General features: G+C 37.3%; 2 protein-coding genes across 3 annotated transcripts in view; both read left to right on the top strand.

Moving 5' to 3' along the window:
• Positions 1 to 999: 999 nt before the first annotated feature.
• Positions 1,000 to 8,426, top strand: LOC131976806 (membrane-spanning 4-domains subfamily A member 4A-like). 2 transcript variants are annotated; one of them, XM_059339970.1, is made up of 7 exons: positions 1,000 to 1,015; positions 2,360 to 2,577; positions 3,375 to 3,476; positions 3,655 to 3,711; positions 6,021 to 6,206; positions 6,685 to 6,810; positions 7,322 to 8,426. In XM_059339970.1, exons 2-7 carry the CDS (start codon positions 2,380 to 2,382, stop codon positions 7,385 to 7,387), a joined length of 735 nt encoding a protein of 244 aa, XP_059195953.1. In that variant the 5' UTR covers positions 1,000 to 1,015; positions 2,360 to 2,379; the 3' UTR covers positions 7,388 to 8,426. The 2 variants fall into 2 exon arrangements, with proteins under 2 accessions (XP_059195953.1, XP_059195952.1); XM_059339969.1 differs by lacking the exon at positions 1,000 to 1,015 and having other exon boundaries at positions 2,259 to 2,577.
• Positions 8,427 to 10,741: 2,315 nt separating this feature from the next.
• The window catches only part of nudt17 (nudix (nucleoside diphosphate linked moiety X)-type motif 17), an 11,447-nt gene continuing 7,837 nt past the window's right edge, over positions 10,742 to 14,351 (top strand). The window contains exons 1-5 of the mRNA XM_059339967.1: positions 10,742 to 10,876; positions 10,973 to 11,089; positions 11,847 to 12,030; positions 12,784 to 12,809; positions 13,800 to 13,889. Of these exons, the coding sequence (XP_059195950.1) occupies positions 10,802 to 10,876; positions 10,973 to 11,089; positions 11,847 to 12,030; positions 12,784 to 12,809; positions 13,800 to 13,889 (492 nt within the window). The 5' untranslated portion in view covers positions 10,742 to 10,801. The remainder of the gene's footprint in view (positions 10,877 to 10,972; positions 11,090 to 11,846; positions 12,031 to 12,783; positions 12,810 to 13,799; positions 13,890 to 14,351) is intronic.

Below are 14,351 nucleotides of genomic sequence, written 5' to 3' on the forward strand. Positions count from 1 at the left end.
TCAGTTTGAATATATTTATTATAAAATAAAGAACTAGATGTTTGATTTCTTCTCCGAGAATTAAAAAATCATTTATGAATCAGATTTTCTGTTTTTTTTGTGTGTTTTGTTGTAAATGTTGATCCAGTGAGTCAATATTAAATAAATAAATAGAGAATCTAAAGGTTCAACATTAATATCAGTCATTAGTGTGTTAATGTGGGTCGGAGCGGACCCGGCTTTGTTCCGGGAGATCCGGTTCAGGACTTACTGGAAGTGACTCTGTTCCCGCGCTGCGTTCATGTGTAATCGGAACAATCACAATCAGAGACGGCAGCTTTTATTCTGAAGGTTCAAGTCAAAGTGACAAAACAAAATAAAGTGAATTAAATAAAAGCTTTAAAATGACAGAGACATCTGTGTTTATAATTTATGTTTGTGATATTTTGTTATAGAAGAAATCTATATTTATGTGTCTGCAGCTTCTCTGTTGTTTCTATAAAATATTAAACAAATATGTTAAAAATCTGATTCTGATAAATAATTCATTTAAAATATGAATTTAATTCTAAAACACATTTCTTTATTTTTTTATGGACCTCCTTGTTTTCTTCAGTTTGTTGTTCATTTTAATGTCTGGTTCAACTAAAGGTTCGTTTGTTTGGACAAATATAATGATAACAACAAAAATATCTGATAAGAGTTTCATTTAAAAGACCTATAGTGATAAAAAAAAAGACACAAAATGACAAAAAAGACACAAATTGAGAAAAATTACAAAAACACACACAAATTGGCCGATAAAAAGACGTGAAATGACAAAAAAAAAGACTCAAAATGACCAATAATGGTCTCAGACTTGTTTCCATGACTGTATAATTAATATTCGGTGTTAAATAACTTTGCGTGGCCGGTATCTCTGATTTCCCAGCCTGCGCTGAGCCCCTGAAGGCAGCATCCCGTCATCATAAACCAAGTTTAATCGAGTTCAAAGAGAAAAACTTCCGCCTGAAACAACAACAACAAGCTGCTGCAGGTAAACCTCGATAATAAACTCTATAATAATCATAATCATCCAGTTAAACATGTTCAGCAGGATCCTGTGAATGTTTTCTTCCTTTATGTTCACAATAATTAAAGCTAAATATCTTCAGATCTCTAGCAGCGATCCTAATAATAATAAAGATCGATTTTTAATAAAAACACTGTTAATAAGAACATGAACGTTCCTTTAATAACCTGTGTGAGACATTAGAGGATCAATAACCATAAATCTGTTCAACATTAATTCCTAACAATAGGCACTTCCTGGTTATTCTGCTTTAACTCCACCAGACCTCGTTACAAATACCGTCAGTGTAAGGTTTATCGGCTCTATCGGCAGGTTGAACTCCAGTTCTGGAGACTCTGATCGGCTCACATCTCTCCAGAGGACCCTGCAGTAAATACGGCTCCATTATTATCATGGTTTATTATATATTTATATATGTCAGTGAGTTGTGTTTCTACGGCGTTTAACTCCACGTCAGACTCCATAAAAATACTGAGAATTAAAGATTTATCGGCTTGTTTTGGACATCAAACATGAGTTTTGGGGAATCTGAGCAGCTCCGACTGATCTACAGGCTGCTGCGGTGAATTATTACAGTTCTAGTATTATAATATATAATATAATATAATAATATTATGGTTTGATAGTGTTAGCATTGATGTTCCAGTGGTTCATGTCAGCACGCCTCATCAGACTCCATTAAATTATTATTGTGGAAAAAAAAAAAACTTCAGCAAGAACAACAAAAGATGCCAGGTTTTTACTTCAAAATAAAAGCATCAGAAGTGTCACTTTTTAAGAACAGTTATAATGTTTTCATGATTTTTTTTTTTACTGAATAAACACATTACTACTGAAATAAACACACAAATTTACCAATAAAACGACACAAAATGACCAAAAAAAGACACAAAATGACCAAAATAGACACAAAATATAAAAAAGGTTTTATGAAAAATGACCAAAAAAAGACGAAATTACCACAAAAGACACAAAGTTACCAATAAAACGACACAAAATGACCAAAAAAGACAGCATGAACAAAAAATATGAAAAATGACCAAAAGACACTTATTATTATTATTATTACTATTATTATTATTATTATTACTATTATTATTATTATTACTATTATTATTAATATTATTACTATTATTGTTATTATTATTGTTAATTAAACGTATAGAGTATAAAAGCTGTAATAAATAATAAAGTGGTGATTTTGAGGTGTTTGGGCTGGTTCAGTGTGGAGCTCTCTGATTGGACGGCTCCTGCAGCAGTGCACTCTGGGACGTGTAGTTGACCTCCGTCTCTGTTGTCTGGACTCAGTGTGACCTTTGACCTCGACCATGTCCACGTCCACGTCCATCACCACGGTGGGAGGCGTGGTGGTGGTCACCCAGGTGATCCCTCAGGAGGAGGCCGGCATCCAGCTGCAGAGCCCCGCCCCCACCACACAGGCCCCGCCCCCAGCGCCGCCAAGCCCCGCCCCCAAGGTCGACGACATGACGGCGACGTTCCTGAGAGGCGAGCCGCGCGGCCTCGGGGTCAGACTCACGATAATTATTATTATTATATCATATATTATTCTTTATTTCTATTTCATATTATTTATTTATTTATTATTAATTTTTTATTTATATATTACATATTATTTATTTATTTAATATATATTGTTTAATTATATATTATTTATTTATTTATTTATTCTTTATTTATTTATTAATTTATTTAATATAAAATATATTATTCTCTATTTCTATATTGTATTATATATATATATCTTTTTAATATTTTAGATTATTTATTTATCATATATTCTTTATTTTTATATTATATGTTATTCTTTATTTCTATTTCATATTATTTATTTATTTATTTATTATTAATTCTTTATTTATATATTATATATTATTTATTTATTTATTATAATTTGTTTAATTATATATTATTTATTTATGTATTTATTATATATTCTTTATTTATATATTATATATTCTTTATTTATTCATTTATTTAATATAAAATATATTATTCTCTATTTCTATATTGTATTATATATATATCTTTTAATATTTTAGATTATTTATTTATTATATATTCTTTATTTTTATATATTTTATTTTTATATTATATATTATTCTTTATTTTCTATATTATATATTTATATTATTCTTCATTTATATATTATATTATTCTTTATTCATATTTTATTTAATATATTCTTTATTTATACATATATTTTTTTTAGATATTTTATAAAATCAGATAAAAATGTAAAGAATAAATGCTCTGTTATTGATCTGTTATTGATATTTATCATATTTCTATGAATGTGTTCCAGGTGGTTCAGATCTTCGTGGGTCTGCTGCTCGTCCTCTTCAGTCTGACCGCCGTCCTCTCGCCCACGCTGCTGCTGCACGCCCCGCTGGCCGCCGCCGCCGCCGTACGTAACCTCACCATCCATAACTGATCAATAACTGATCACTAACCATCCATAACTGATCAATAACTGATCACTAACCATCCATAACTGATCAATAACTGATCACTAACCATCCATAACTGATCACTAACCATCCACAACCGATCACTGATCAATAACTGACTGTGTGTCTGTGCAGTTCGTGGTGTCGGGCTCGGTGGCGGTGGCGGCGGCGAGGAGAACCACCGTCCGTCTGGTGAGTCTGAATAAATAATTCACCATAAAATCTGTTTGGATGTTCTTAACAATATTACAAAATACTGGAAATATATAGAAAATATGACTTTTTTAAAATAAAATCTTAATGTAGTGTAAAGTGCAAATCTCAACATTTGCCAAATCCAAAAAAATAAAATAAAAGTATTACTCTTGAGTTTTAGCACATAATAAAACTGAGCTCTGTGCTCTTATTTTGAAGGCTCCATGTGTTTAGCTACAGGAAATTCGTTAGTCACAGTTTAGTGTGATTAACACAACTTTAATTGTTAGCTAATGGGTCCAGGTCTGAGTGTGTTCTGGTCCAGGTCTGAGTGTGTCCTGGTCCAGGTCTGAGTAGGGATGGGTACCGAATTCGGTACTTTTATAGGTACCGACCGAATTCCGTCGGTACTACCGAGTACCGATTCATGTAAAACCAAACGGTACCATGTTTCGGTACCTAAACGGCATTAACTTTAAACGGATCATTGATTTCAACCTGTTTTCATTTGACGTCTTTGATTAACAAGCGTGCTGACGATCGCACTATTTTTTATTTTTTTATTTACCTCCTCGTCTGGTCCTGTCTGCTCACCGCGGCCACTAGCTGCTGCCCTCTTCCACCCCGGCGCAGAGACGAACAGCCGGCTCTAGGCCTGCTAGCCGCCAGCTGCTATCTCTCCAATGTCTCTACCCGGGCTTGGCCTTCGTCTGCCTCCAGATTGGACCTTCCTTACTCCGTTTGCTCTCTCCATTAATCCGTAGACTAGTCATTAGCAGCTAGCAGCTAGCTGCTACATCTCTGGTCCTCCGCTAATACTCCGCTCTTCAACTCAGGAATATTACCTGCCACTTTACTCCAAACTGCCTCGCTGATATTAAATCCCTCGGACTCCTGCGTCATCCTCGATATGTGCACAGAGCAGCCCGACTCAACTTTGTTTATTCCAACCATGCCACGCCCACAATACTGTCTGAACGGTGCTCCGCCCACAGCTACGACGTCATCACAACAAATCACACGTGCACTTGCAACCTTTTTTTTTTTTCTCCTCCGAGCTTTGCCACCTGAGAGCTCCTCTGCATTCTTTGATAACACTGCAACCTTCATGTTACAAAATGCACGTTCACTCAACAATAAAGCGCTGCTCATCCTGGATTTTATATTGTTTTGATATATTTTTTAAAGTTTATATTTTGAGAAATAAATATGTTGAATTGAAAAAAAAAAAGATTTTATTATTAAACAAATTAACATTTATTACTACATAAACAAACGCAAAAGTACCGAAAATCGGTACCGTTGAGTACCGTAAATATGAAAGGTACCCATCCCTAGGTCTGAGTGTGTTCTGGTGCAGGTCTGAGTGTGTTCTGGTCCAGGTCTGAGTGTGTTCTGGTCCAGGTCTGAGAGTGTTCTGGTCCAGGTCTGAGTGTGTTCTGGTCCAGGTCTGAGTGTGTTCTGGTCCAGGTCTGAGAGTGTTCTGGTCCAGGTCTGAGTGTGTTCTGGTCCAGGTCTGAGTGTGTTCTGGTCCAGGTCTGAGTGTGTTCTGGTCCAGGTCTGAGAGTGTTCTGGTCCAGGTCTGAGTGTGTTCTGGTCCAGGTCTGAGTGTGTTCTGGTCCAGGTCTGAGAGTGTTCTGGTCCAGGTCTGAGTGTGTTCTGGTCCAGGTCTGAGTGTGTTCTGGTCCAGGTCTGAGAGTGTTCTGGTCCAGGTCTGAGTGTGTTCTGGTCCAGGTCTGAGTGTGTTCTGGTCCAGGTCTGAGAGTGTTCTGGTCCAGGTCTGAGTGTGTTCTGGTCCAGGTCTGAGTGTGTTCTGGTCCAGGTCTGAGTGTGTTCTGGTCCAGGTCTGAGAGTGTTCTGGTCCAGGTCTGAGTGTGTTCTGGTCCAGGTCTGAGTGTGTTCTGGTCCAGGTCTGAGAGTGTTCTGGTCCAGGTCTGAGTGTGTTCTGGTCCAGGTCTGAGTGTGTTCTGGTCCAGGTCTGAGAGTGTTCTGGTCCAGGTCTGAGTGTGTTCTGGTCCAGGTCTGAGTGTGTTCTGGTCCAGGTCTGAGAGTGTTCTGGTCCAGGTCTGAGTGTGTTCTGGTCCAGGTCTGAGTGTGTTCTGGTCCAGGTCTGAGTGTGTTCTGGTCCAGGTCTGAGAGTGTTCTGGTCCAGGTCTGAGTGTGTTCTGGTCCAGGTCTGAGTGTGTTCTGGTCCAGGTCTGAGAGTGTTCTGGTCCAGGTCTGAGTGTGTTCTGGTCCAGGTCTGAGTGTGTTCTGGTCCAGGTCTGAGAGTGTTCTGGTCCAGGTCTGAGTGTGTTCTGGTCCAGGTCTGGGCGTCCCTGCTCTGGAACCTGCTGGGCGTGCTGCTGGCTCTGGGGGGCGTGGCCTACGTGTGCTGGCTGCTGGCGGCTCCGCCCCCCTCGCTTCGTTTCTGTGGCGACAGGAATTCATCGGTCGCCGTGGTGACGGAGGAGCAGGAGGAGAAATGCAGACGGAGGATGAGGATGCTGGACGTACGACACACACACACACACACACACACACACACACACATTAATTATTATAACACTATTAATTAATGATCACCTTCATTAATCTGTGTGTGTGTGTGTCTGTCTATGTGTGTGTGTGTGTGTGTCTGTCTATGTGTGTGTGTGTGTGTCTCTGTGTGTGTCTCTGTGTGTGTGTGTGTGTGTCTGTGTGTGTGTGTGTGTGTGTCTGTCTATGTGTGTGTGTGTGTGTGTGTGTGTCTCTGTGTGTGTCTGTGTGTCTGTGTGTGTGTGTGTGTGTGTGTGTGTGTGTGTGTCTGTCTCTATGTGTCTGTGTGTGTGTGTATATATGTGTGTGTGTCTGTGTGTGTGTGTGTGTGTGTGTCTGTGTGTCTGTGTGTCTGTGTCTGTGTGTGTGTGTGTGTGTGTGTCTGTCTCTCTGTGTGTGTCTGTGTGTCTGTGTGTGTGTGTGTGTCTGTGTGTGTGTGTGTGTGTGTCTCAGGTGTGTGTGTACGGAGCTCTCGGCCTGCTGCTGGTTCTTCTGGTGCTGCAGGTGTGTGTCAACGTCACCGTGTGTGTTTTCTCTGGAAGATCACTACGACACCACAACACCTACACCCCCCTCAAGGTACACACACACACACACACACACACACACACACACACACACATATATACACACACACACAGACACATAGAGACAGACAGACAGACAGACGGACCGACAGACCGACAGACCGACACAGACACACACACATAGAGACACACACACACACAGACACACACACACACACACACACACACACACAGACACACATACACACACACACACACACACACACACACACAGACACAGACACACATAGAGACAGACACACACAGACACACAGACACACAAACAGACACACACACACACACACACAGACACACATACACACACACACACACACACACACATAGAGACAGACAGACACACACACACACACACACACACACACATACAGACACACATAGAGACACACACACACACACACACACACAGACACACAGACACAGACAGACACAGACACACACAGACATGCATCATGGGACATGTGGGGTCCTGCAGGTGTTCAGCGTCTCTGACCTTTGACCCTCAGGTGGAGGACCGCCGTGCCCTGCTGTCTGGACACGACAGCGACGTGTCCCTGCTGGACTCACCGTGAGGACTCGCCTCCATACTGCAGTAGTACTACAGTAGTACTGCAGTAGTACTACAGTAAAACTGTCTGTGTCTCTTTCTGTCTCTCTGCTCTCATCAGCTGATATTGATCATGTTGTGGTGCATTCTGGGTAATGAGTGTGTGTTAAACGCTGGTCTGAAATACATAAAAGACTCAATAAATAAATTAAATGTACCAGAAATAATATTAATAATTCATTTATTCATAAAATGAAACATACATTTTTTTAAATTTAGTTATTTGTTTATTAACCTCCCCATTTGATTATGTTTGTTTGTTATTATTAATTTATGCATTTATTTTTATTTTTAAATGTGTTTTTTAATTAGTTAAGTAATATAATATATATATATGTTTATATATATTTAGAAGAAATGCATAAAAAAGTTCAGATAAATAAATACGTTAATAAATTAAAAAATAACAAATACATTATTTAAAAATAATAAAAAAAATAAATGCAAAGATTAATTATTCTGAACATTAAAAGGAAAAATAAATCATATGAATTAAACCAAATATTAGTTTGTGCCACTTTTTAATTACATTTTTTTTAATGGATAACCACTAATAACCACTTTGTTTTTATAAATATTTTTTGGAATATCTAAAAGCAAATTTATTTTTTATCCTGTTAGCTTCAGTTTACAGTTTGATCAGTAAATAAATAAATAAATAGAGGATTTTTTTACTGAATCAGGAAAAAATGTAAATAAATCCAGATGTTTAGAAACACAACAATCTGTTTGTTTGTTTGTTTGTTTGTTTGTTTGGGTATTTTAAGGGAACTTGTATCAGATGAATGCTTCCACAGTGCAGCGGTACAATAAATAATAATAATAATAAAAACATAAATTCTGTCCCAGTCAAATTATATCTTGTCAATTTATGAAACTATGATTTTATTTTTCTATGATGTTTTCAGCTGCGACTGAACTTTATTAAAACACTTAAACATGTTGTTGTTGTTTATTAAAACACTTAAACATGTTGTTGTTGTTTATTAAAACACTAAAACATGTTTCTTCTGTTTTCTCTCTTTCAGTAATAAAGTTAGAAACTGAACAAAGTTGTAAAAAACGTGGCAAAAAATAAAAAAGTTCAGAGTCAAAAATAAAATAAAAATAGTGGTGGGGAAGCAGGAATATAAAGAGAGAGGATTAATTAATTATTATTATATAGATTCAACTAATAAGTAACTGCAGAATGTAATCTGATTACATGTAGTTTGGTAATAAAGTCAAATCAAATATCACAATATTTAATAACATTACTGAGTTCTATAGGTGGTTAATAATAAATGAATAATCAGAGATTAAAAGCAGGAAAAAACTAAATTTATGATGTTATTATTGATAAATATCTTCCTGATAATATCAATCAACAGAAGGCCATTAAAGTGTTTAATAGGTTTACTGGAACTTCACATGATTCTATAAAAAATATTAAATATCATTCTTTAAACAGTTTTTTATTCAAGAAGAAAGAAAGAGAGGAAGTCTTTATCAGTCAGCCTCTGTTCCTGGAGGCTCTTATTTTGAAGTGGTTAACCGGAAGTTCAGTGACGTCATGGACGCTAGCTGCAGCAGCTCTCTGCAGGCAGGTTTCTACTGATTCTACTGTTTCTACTGATTCTACTGTTTCTAACCACTTTATTTAAACTGGTCACATGCATGAGTTATTTTAATAAAAGATTCCGTTTGGAGGATTTTATTCTCTCTGAAAGATCTGTTTCATGTAACTAATAACTGCAGTTAGCTACAGTTAGCTGCATTCAGCTACAGTTAGCTGCTGTTAACTACAGTTAGCTACAGTTAGCTACAATTAGCTGCTGTTAGCTGCAGTTAGCTACAGTTAGCTACAATTAGCTGCTGTTAGCTGCAGTTAGCTACAGTTAGCTACAATTAGCTGCTGTTAGCTGCAGTTAGCTACAGTTAGCTGCAGTTGGCTAGAGTTAGCTGCTGTTAACCATAGTTAGCTGCAGTTAGCTACAGTTAGCTGCAGTTGGCTACAGTTAGCTGATGCTGCTAACATTAAACTGTGTAAACAAACTGGTTTAAAGATTGAAACTCATCTGGAGGCTGATGATCAGAACTGATGAACTCTGTTTCTACTGTTTCTAACCACTTTATTTAAACTGGTCACATGCATGGAAGTTATTTTAATAAAATATTCCATTCGGAGGATATTATTCTCTCTGAAAGAACGTTTTAACAGCTTTAATGTTCAATGTTAGCTACAGTTAGCTGCTGTTAGCTACAGTTGGCTACAGTTAGCTGCTGTTAGCTACAGTTGGCTGCAGTTAGCTACTGTTAGCTGCAGTTAGCTACAGTTAGCTACAGTTGGCTACAGTTAGCTACTGTTAGCTACAGTTGGCTACAGTTAGCTACTGTTAGCTGCAGTTAGCTACTGTTAGCTACAGTTGGCTACAGTTAGCTACTGTTAGCTACAGTTAGCTGCTGTTAGCTGCAGTTGGCTACAGTTAGCTGCAGTTAGCTGCAGTTAGCTACAGTTGGCTACAGTTAGCTACTGTTAGCTACAGTTGGCTACAGTTAGCTACTGTTAGCTACAGTTAGCTACAGTTGGCTACAGTTAGCTACTGTTAGCTACAGTTAGCTACAGTTGGCTACAGTTAGCTACAGTTAGCTACTGTTAGCTACAGTTAGCTACAGTTGGCTACAGTTAGCTACAGTTGGCTACAGTTAGCTACAGTTGGCTACAGTTAGCTACTGTTAGCTACAGTTGGCTACAGTTAGCTGCTGTTAGCTGCAGTTGGCTACAGTTAGCTGCAGTTAGCTACTGTTAGCTACAGTTGGCTACAGTTAGCTGCTGTTAGCTGCAGTTGGCTACAGTTAGCTGCAGTTAGCTGCAGTTAGCTACAGTTAGCTACAGTTGGCTACAGTTAGCTACAGTTGGCTACAGTTAGCTACAGTTGGCTACAGTTAGCTACTGTTAGCTACAGTTGGCTACAGTTAGCTACTGTTAGCTACAGTTGGCTACAGTTAGCTACTGTTAGCTACAGTTAGCTACAGTTAGCTACAGTTGGCTACAGTTAGCTACTGTTAGCTACAGTTGGCTACAGTTAGCTACTGTTAGCTACAGTTGGCTACAGTTAGCTGATGCTGTTAACATTAAACTGTGTAAACAAACTGGTTTAAAGATTAAAACTCATCTGCAGGCTGATGATCAGAACTGATGTTGGTTAGTGGTCCAGCAGAGTCCAGGAGAGTCCAACAGAGACCAGCTGAGTCCAGCATAGACCAGCAGAGTCCAGCTGAGTCCAGGAGAGTCCAACAGAGACCAGCAGAGTCCAGGAGAGTCCAGGAGGGTCCAGCTGAGTCCAGGAGAGTCCAGCTGAGTCTAGCCTAGTCCAGGAGAGTCCAGGTGTGAGGCAGCATGGATAAAGTCCGGAGGATTCTGGTTCATGTGTGTAAGGAGCGCTCGGCTCCACAGAGAGCTCAGTTCGTTCAGGTCAGTATCAGCTGAAGAACTTCAGACACCTGGACTCTCCTGGACTCACCTGGACTCACCTGGACTCACCTGCTGCTTCTTCTTCTGTGGTTCCAGAGCATCGTGGGTCACTTCAGTGACGGAGGAGAGGACGAGGTGGAGGTGGACCTGTCTCTGGAGAAAAACCACTTCATTCTTTACCAAGCAGAGAAAGGACGAGGGACGCCTCTGAAGGTCTCACACACATTTATACCATATTTAATATATTTATTATTATATTTAATATATTTATTATTATATTTGATATATTTATTATTATATTTAATATATGTATTATATTTATTATTATATTTGATATATTTATTATTATATTTAGCAGATTTATTATTATATTTGATATATTTATTATTATATTTAATATATTTATTATTATATTTGATATATTTATTATTATATTTAATATATGTATTATATTTATTATTATATTTGATATATTTATTATTATATTTAGCAGATTTATTATTATATTGTATTTAATATCATATTATTATCTTTATATATTATTATATTTACCTCTGTATTTAACATCATATTTTTGTCATTATATTTTTATATTTACCTCTGTATTTAACATTATGGGACAATTAATCTTTCTTTTTTTAATAAAACTGAAGGTGAAATATCTTTTCACAGTGAATGTATTTATTTATGTTTATATATATTTATTTATGTTTGCTGTTATCTCTCTTTTTCTAAAATATAAATCATATAATAGATAAATTAATAGAGTTAGATATGTTGAGGGACAAAAATCTAAAGACAACATAATAAAAACGTACAAAACAAATAAATAAAAAAATTCATTTGAATTAAAAATCCATTAAAATAACATAAAAAAAAATAAAGGTAAATAAATCATATAAGCATATTTAAACAGATATTATTACGACATTAATTTACATTTTTATTTACATATTTGTGTTTTCTTCAGAGGCCCGCCTTCTGCCCCATCAAACACCTGTCCGTCAACGAGGCTTCTGCGATCCCATTGGACGTCCAGCAGCGTGGAGTTGATGTGGGCGTGGCCATCATCCTGCAGACGGCCAATCAGAGAGTGCTGCTGACGCGGCGGGCGGGGCAGCTGCGGATCTTTCCCAACGTCTGGGTCCCTCCAGGTGAGACACACAGGTGCATTATGGGAAATGTAGGATCCAGTTAAAACTGGTTCAATAACAACAATATTTATATTATTTTACTATTTATGTATCTTGTTCATTATATTTATTTATTTATTGTTTTATTTTTTTTATTTCTCCTACTGATTTTGTTTTTCCTTTTTGTCAACATTATCTCATTTTATTTTTTTATTTTTTTATTGTCACTATTTGTTTTCATTCTTATTTCGTCTTGTCATCTATTTTTTCTAACCTTTTTTTAAAATTTTATTTATTTTTAAGAAATGTGACATAGAGTACTTAGAACAAACTCACAACAAAATCAAACCAAAATAATTAACAAACATTAAAATTATGGCCGACAACAGACAAACAAACAAATAGTGAAAAAACATCAGATAATATTCTTTCATACGTCATCAACATGATTAAAATCTCAAAACTAGTTTGAAGTTCTAAACTTTTTTTTTAACTCACATTTTTCTGAATGTTCATTTCTATGTTTTTATACGTCCTTCCAAAATAAAAATGACATTAAATAAACATCTTTTTAATTCAAATTTTAATATTTTTTACAAAGATTTACATTTTTTATTGCAGTTTTCTTCACTTCCTCTAAAATCTGAACAGGTTTTTATTTACATTTTGCACATATTTTCGTCTCATATTTCATTGTAATTTTCTGTTAAAATCTCTTTAAAATGTCTTTCCACATTTTCTTCATATTTGTAATATTCTGATGTTTCGTTGCAGGCGGACACGTCGAGCCGGACGAGACGGTGAGAATACTCGACTACTACTAGTAGTACTACTACTACTACTACTACCACTACTACCACTACTACTACTACTACTGCTACTACTACTACTACTACTACTACCACTACTACTACTACTACTACCACTGCTACTACTACTACCACTACTACTACTACTACTACTACTAGTAGTAAGTAGTAGTACTACTACCACTACTACTACTACCACTACTACTACTACTACTATTACTAGTAGTAAGTAGTAGTACTACTACCACTACTACTGCTACTACCACTACTACTACCACTACTACTACTACTACTACTACTAGTAGTAAGTAGTAGTACTACTACCACTACTACTACTACTACCACTACTACTACCACTACTACTACTACTACTACCACTACTACTACTACTACTAGTAGTAAGTAGTAGTACTACTACCACTACTACTACTACCACTACTACTACTACTACTATTACTAGTAGTAAGTAGTAGTACTACTACCACTACTACTGCTACTACCACTACTACTACCACCACTACTACTACTACTACTACTACTACTACTACTACTACTACCACTACTACTACCACCACTACTACTAGTACTACTACTACTACTACTACTACTACCACTACTACTACCACCACTACTACTACTACTACTACTACTACTACTACTACTACTACTACCACTACCACTTCTACTACTACCACTACTACTACTACTACTACTACTACTACTACTACTACTACCACTTCTACTACTACCACTACTACTACTACTACTACTACTACTACTACTAGTACTACTACTACTACTACTACTATTACAACTACTACTACCACTACTCTCTAGAACAAGATTTACTGACACAACTCAATTTCTATTAATGTGTGTCTGTGTGTGTGTGTGTGTGTGTGTGTGTGTGTGTGTGTTTGTGTGTGTGTGTGTGTGTGTGTTTGTGTGTGTGTGTGTGTGTGTGTGTGTGTGTGTGTGTAGCTGGTGGATGCAGGTCTCAGGGAGTTGGAGGAGGAGACTGGACTCCAGCTGGCAGCAGACGGAGCTGCCAGAGTTTTGGGCCTGTGGGAGGTGAGACAGACAGACAGACAGACAGACAGACAGACAGACAGACAGACAGACAGACAGACAGTCTGATGATATGATGATAACAAAAGGCTCTGGTAGCCTAGCAACCAGGGCCAGGTGGCGTCCACCAATCAGAGCAGAGCAATCAGCTGAAATCAGCTGCTGCTGTGACATTTGATGCCACTGAGAGAGAAAAACAGCTGAAAGTATTTTAGTCCAAACTGTAGCTGCTATCAGTGATCCCACTTCACTCTGAGCATCCTCAGTTCTTCACTCTGAGCATCCTCAGTTCTTCACTCTGAGCATCCTCAGTTCTTCACTTTGAGCATCCTCAGTTCTTCACTCTGAGCATCCTCAGTTCTTCACTTTGAGCATCCTCAGTTCTTCACTTTGAGCATCCTCAGTTCTTCACTCTGAGCATCCTCAGTTCTTCACTTTGAGCATCCTCAGTTCTTCACTTTGAGC

The sequence above is a fragment of the Centropristis striata genome, chromosome 8, assembly GCF_030273125.1.
Source record: "Centropristis striata isolate RG_2023a ecotype Rhode Island chromosome 8, C.striata_1.0, whole genome shotgun sequence".
Classification (NCBI taxonomy): domain Eukaryota; kingdom Metazoa; phylum Chordata; class Actinopteri; order Perciformes; family Serranidae; genus Centropristis; species Centropristis striata.